The sequence below is a fragment of the Myotis davidii genome, unplaced genomic scaffold (assembly GCF_000327345.1).
Source record: "Myotis davidii unplaced genomic scaffold, ASM32734v1 scaffold1065, whole genome shotgun sequence".
Lineage (NCBI taxonomy): Eukaryota > Metazoa > Chordata > Mammalia > Chiroptera > Vespertilionidae > Myotis > Myotis davidii.
Window position 1 is genome coordinate 416742 of NW_006297281.1, and position 6004 is coordinate 422745.

The 6004-nt window shown below is 42.9% G+C and overlaps 1 protein-coding gene across 2 annotated transcripts in view; it reads right to left on the reverse strand.

Moving 5' to 3' along the window:
- The window catches only part of UNC50 (unc-50 homolog (C. elegans)), an 18984-nt gene that overhangs the window by 12709 nt on the left and 271 nt on the right, over nucleotides 1-6004 (reverse strand). For both annotated transcript variants that reach the window (XM_006773044.2, XM_006773045.2), the window contains exons 2-3: nucleotides 5273-5556; nucleotides 4295-4415 (exon numbers count right to left, since the gene is read on the reverse strand). In XM_006773044.2, the coding sequence (XP_006773107.1) occupies nucleotides 4295-4415; nucleotides 5273-5552 (401 nt within the window). In that variant the 5' untranslated portion in view covers nucleotides 5553-5556. The remainder of the gene's footprint in view (nucleotides 1-4294; nucleotides 4416-5272; nucleotides 5557-6004) is intronic.

Sequence of the window (6004 nt, forward strand, 5' to 3'; positions counted from 1 at the left end):
GTGCACTGGAGGCGGGGGGGTGGGGGGGGTGGTGTCCCTCAGCCCAGCCTGCACCCTTTCCAATCTGGGACTACTCGGAGGATGTCTGACTGACATCCCTCTCACAATCCGGAAACGCTGGCTCCCAACCGCTCGCCTGCCTGCCTGCCTGCCTGCTTGCCCCTAACCACTTCTGCCTGCCAGCCTGACTGCCTCCTCACCGCTCCCCTGCCGCCCTGATTGATGCCTAACTGCTCCCCTGCCAGCCATATTGCCCCCAACTGCCCTCCACTGCTGGCCTGGTCACCCCCAACTGCCCTTGCCTGCCAGCCTGATGGCCCCCAACTGCCCTCCCCTGCCAGCCTGATCGCCCACAAAACTGCCCTCCCCTGCCAGCCATCTTGTGATGATGTGGGGGAGGCCATCTTGTGATGACGTTGGGGGCAGCCATCTTGTGATGATATGAGGGCATAAGGGCCACCTAGGTTTTTATTAGTATAGATGCTCAAAGTCACTAATCATCTGAGAGATGCAAATCAAAATAACAATGAGGTACCATCTCACACCTGTCAGAATGGCTACCATCAGCAAATAACAAGTGTGGAGAGGATGTGGAGAAAAGGGAGCCCTAGTACACTGCTGGTGGGAATGCAGACTGGTGCAGCCACTGTGGAAAACAGTATGGAGTTTTCTCAAAAAATTAAACATGGAACTGCCATTTGACCCATTGATCCACTTCTAGGAATATATCCTAATAAACCTGAGACACCAAACAGAAAGAATGTATGCACCCCTATGTTCATAGCAGCATAATTTACAATAGCTAAGATCTGGAAACAGCCCAAGTGTCCATCAGTAGAGGAGTAGATAAACAAGCTGTGGTGCATTTATACCACGGAATACTATGCAGCAGTAAAAAGGAATCCCTTACTCTTTGGGAGGGACCTGGAGAGTATTACACTAAGTGAAATAAGTCAGTCAGAGAAAGACAAGTATCACATGATCTCACTCATACATGGGACCTAATGAACAAAATAAACTGATGAACTGAGTGGATCCAGAGATATGAAAGCATGAAACAGATTATAGAATCTCAGAGGGAAGGTGGGGGACGGTGGGTGGGTGGGAAGACCACTGAAATAACTTGTATGCATATATGCATAACCCATGGAAATAGACAACAGGTTGGTGAAGGCCTGGGGAGAGCTTTTCAGCACTTACTGAGTGTTTGGGCGCTAAGGCGAACAGGCCAGGGGTCAATGGGGGAAAAAGAGGACATATGTAATACTTTCAACAATATACATAAAAATTTTTTTTAAAAAAAGAATAAAACAGTATGGAAATTCCTCAAAAAATTAAGAATGAAGTTACCATATGACCCAGCAACCCCTCTTCTGGGTATCTATCTGAAAATTTTGAAAACATTTCTTTGCAAAGATATATGCACTCCTAAGTTCACTGGAGCATTACTGATGGTGGCCAAGACATGGAAACAACTAAAGTGCCCTTAGCTAAGTGACTGGAAAAAGAAGATGTGTTACATATATACAGGAGAATACTACTAAGCCCTAAGACAGGATGAAATAGTGCCATTTGCAACGTGGATGGATCTTGAGAATATCATGCTAAGTAAAATCAGCCATTCAGAAAAAGAACCATATGAGTTCACTCACATGTGGGATATAAATTGAGAGTTAACAAATGAACAAACAAGAAAAACAAACAAAAACTCAGACACAGATAACAGTACGATGGTTACCAGAGGGAAGAAGGGTGGGGGGACATAAAGGGTAAAGTGGGCCAAATATGTGATGACAAAAGATGATTTGACTTTGGGTGGTGGACACACAATGCAATATACAAATCATGTATCACAGAAATGTACTTGAAAATTATATAATCTTATTAAGTAATGTCATCCCAATAAATTTAATTAAAAAAGAGGACCCAAATAAAATTATCAATGAAAGAGAAGTGACACCCAATACCACAGAAATACAAAGGATTATAAGGAAATACTACAAACAACTGTATGCCAACAAATTGGACAACCTGGAAGAAATGGATAAAGTCTTAGAAACACACAATCTTCCAAAACTAAGTCAAGAAGAACCAGAAAATGTGAATAAACCAATAACTATTAACAAAATTGAATCAGTATTAATAGAAACAACAAAAGCACAGAACCAGGTAGCTTCACAGGTGAATTTTAGCAATCATTCAATACCTATCCTTCTCAAACTACTCTAAGAAATTAAAGAGGAAGGCTCCTAAGCTCATTTTAAAAGCCGGCATTATCTTGATACTCAAACCAGAGAAAGACATTACAAAAAAAGAAAATTATAAGCCGATATCCTTGATGAACATAGATACAAAAATCAATATTAGCAAACCAAATTCAACAATACATTAAAAAGATCATAATCGTACACCAGGATCAACTAGGATTTATTCCCAAGATGGAAGGCTAGTTCAATATCCACAAATCAGTTAACATGATGCACCAAATAAACAAAACAAAGGATAAAAATCACATGATCGTATCAATAAATTCAGAAAAAGCATTTGACAAAATCTAGCATCCATTTATGATAAAAGCTCTCAGCAAAGTGGAACATACCTCAACACAATAAAGGCCATATATGACAAATCACAGCCAACATCTTTCTCAATGGGCAAAAATTAAAAATGTTTCCCTTAATATCAGGAACAAGACAGGGATGTCCGCTTTCACCATTTACATTCAACAGGGTACTGCAAGTCCTAGTCACAGCAATAAAACAAGAAATAAAAGGCACCCAAATAGGAAAGGAAGAAGTAATTAATAATGGAAGTAAATAATCTGTCATTATTTGCAGATCACAAATCTTCATTAGTCATTCAGTGTCACCCTATACTCTCAGACCTAGTATGCTGTCCACATTTCTGTTTTTCCAGTTGGTACTAGAAATCATTGATCCCATCACTCTCCAAACACTTCCTCATGTTGGTTCCTGTGGGATGACCACAATTATCATATCTTATTTTTAGCTCATCACACCATTCACAAGATAATGTAGGTTCTCAAAAACATACTAAGTCATTTTAACTTACAATATCATTCAGGTACTAAACCAAAGGTACATAGCAAAGGTACTAAACTCCAGGATGACTTGGTTTCTGTGCCCCTCCAGTCAGTGCATTCATGCAGAATGCCTGCTACAAACTATTCCTTTGAAAGAGTATTTATTTATAAAATAAATAAATTTTATTTTTCCATTTACCATATTCTCCATGGATATTTTGACAATAAATATGTGACTTACATTAGCAGCATTACTTTTAGGCCAGATTTTAGAATAACAATTTATTGACTATCTAGCACATACAAAATCTCTACTGTACTAGTCAGAAATTATAAAGGAAAATAAAAGGTTGGTATCTTCACAGGTTTTACAGATTCAGAATTTAGTTTAAGAGTATTGATAACTACCATTTATTGAGCACTTACTATAAGCCAGGTGCTTTTCCTATCACAATCTTCTCAAATATCTTACAAAATAGATAATTCCATTTTACAAAAGAGGAGTTTGGGACTAAGAGTTACAGCGTAAATGACTGAGCTGGCATTTGAACCCAGATCTCTCTGTGACTAAAATGCTCCATGCTGGTTTCTCTGATATACACTGATCACCAGCCCTACTCAACCACAGGCCCACTTCAAAGCTCAACCACCACATCCATTCCCTTCACACAGGAGCCCTGTATCTGTGAGAACAATGAAAACCTAACACCAGATTTGCATTCAGTACACTTGTTGTTAAACTAAACCTAGACAAAGTCAGACTGAGAACCCTTCCAATAATATTTCTGTGTGTGTATTTCCCTCAGTAGGAAGGAACCAAAAATTTAATGAGAAAAAAAGATCATTTTTTTCAAGTGTGCTACATTTAATACCAAAAACTAAAAGTAACATCACCTTCTAGATCTTATACATTTAGTGGTGACCCACTGACAAATGAAGCAGAAAAATAAGCCATCATCCAGACAACTTTTGGCTAACTGCATAATATTTTTGCAAAATCAGGAATTTTGTCAGTATGATATAATCATCAATTCACTTATTTGCTGCATGCACTTTGACAATATAGACCACACTTTAGAGTATTTTCTGATACAGGTAGACACAAGAGGCAAGACGCACCAATCTTGGTAGTCAAAATGGAGGCTCTCGGGTCACCTATTTTGTTTCCATTTTCATCCGCTACTGTACCTGTGAAGCAAGGCCTAGGAAGCCCTACAGCAGTATCTGATGAATCAAAGGTATGGGACTTACCACATTAGAGTTGAGATGAGAAGACCAACGCCCACACAATCTATGAACACAACCCAAAGGAGCAGCTTTATCATCTTAAAAAATCCCATGTCCAGCACAAAGCCAAATCCTACAGTGGACACTGAAAGAAAGATTTACAAGATTCATCAGGCACTTTGCAAGGTTCTGGGGATACTGGACACAGCCCCTGCACCTCCAGATGCCCTGGTCCAGTGGGGGAGAGACATAAAAACAAAACCGCCAAGATGTGTGCGATGGGATTAAGAAATGCAGACCAACGTGGGGCATGGAAGGCCACTGAGCTACCTCGCTTACCAAGAAGGACCTCGTCTGTCTGTGCTTCACCAGGGTGGCCCAGCTTCTCAGTTAAAGGTGAGAAAAACCGCCGAAACCGGTTTGGCTCAGTGGATAGAGCGTCGGCCTGCGGACTGAAGGGTCCCAGGTTCGATTCCGGTCAAGGGCATGTACCTGGGTTGCGGGCACATCCCCAGTGGGAGATGTGCAGGAGGCAGCTGGTCGATGTTTCTCTCTCATCGAAGTTTCTAGCTCTCTATCTCTCTCCCTTCCTCTCTGTAAAAAACCAATAAAATATACTACCGAAGAACTTAAAAGTAGTTTCTCAAGTTCCTAGCAGTGTTTTTACACCCCCCCCTCTGCATTTCCCTGACGGTGAACAGCAATTTACAACCTTGATGCTCCTTCCTGTTCACAGTAAGTTTGCCTTTAGGGACGGAGGTATTTTATCACAGTGGTTAGGAGGCACCGAGTGCCTGTTCCTCTGCTTTTCATGTTCCCGGGTAAGGGTGTACTCTGGCAACGGCTTGGGCCCTTTAGAACCAGGAAGAATACAGAAAAGAGGCAGCAGCTTTAAATGAACCCAAATTCCGACCCACAACAGTTTACAACGAAAGAGTCCCCAAATGGCAAGTCCGATCACACGCTCAATCTGTTTTTTCAACTGCAGCCCAGCGCACTTACCGCACAGCCAGACACTGAGCAGCACCAAGAAAGCCGGGTCGTCTCTAGCCCACTGGTCCTTCGTCTGCTTTCGGTAATGAAAGTTCCGATAGACCCTCTGCGGGGAAGTGAACAGGTAGAGCATCTGCCAGCCAGCAAACTCGAAGTCCATTTGCCGGAAACGGAAAAGCCTTCTCAGGTATTTGTAGCGCTTCGCCCCCGCCGTGTGTCTCGCTGCATCTCTGGAATTCAGGGCTCCGTTCCCCTGCAGCGGGGAGCTCACTGAAGTGCTTGGTAACATCTTCCTGGGGGGTGAAAACTTTCACTAGGAACAGGAAGGACTCCTCTTCCGAGACATGCAGGAGGGGGGTCGCCTGACACTCTGCCCCACTCCTTCCTCGGGAAGGGACAGCTGGCATAGTGGCCAGGGGCAGCACCACACCATTCTGAACCATCACTGTAACGCCTAACAACTACAGGGGCCATATCTCAATCTCAGAGAGGACGGGGGCGGGGGGGAGGGAGAGCGCTCAAATTCTGGCTCTCAATCCCGTGCTCCTAGGTACCCGCCTCTACGTAAATGACCTAATCGCACAGGTGGTCCATCAAAGCATTACCAGTTCCCCAGAAGGTGATTTAAAAATAAAGCAAAACTAAAACCTAGTGTTTTGCTCCACGAAGAGTTCATCGGAAACGACACCGTGGGAGACGGGTCGGACCACTCCGAAGCCAGGCGAGCACAGGCCCGGTCCG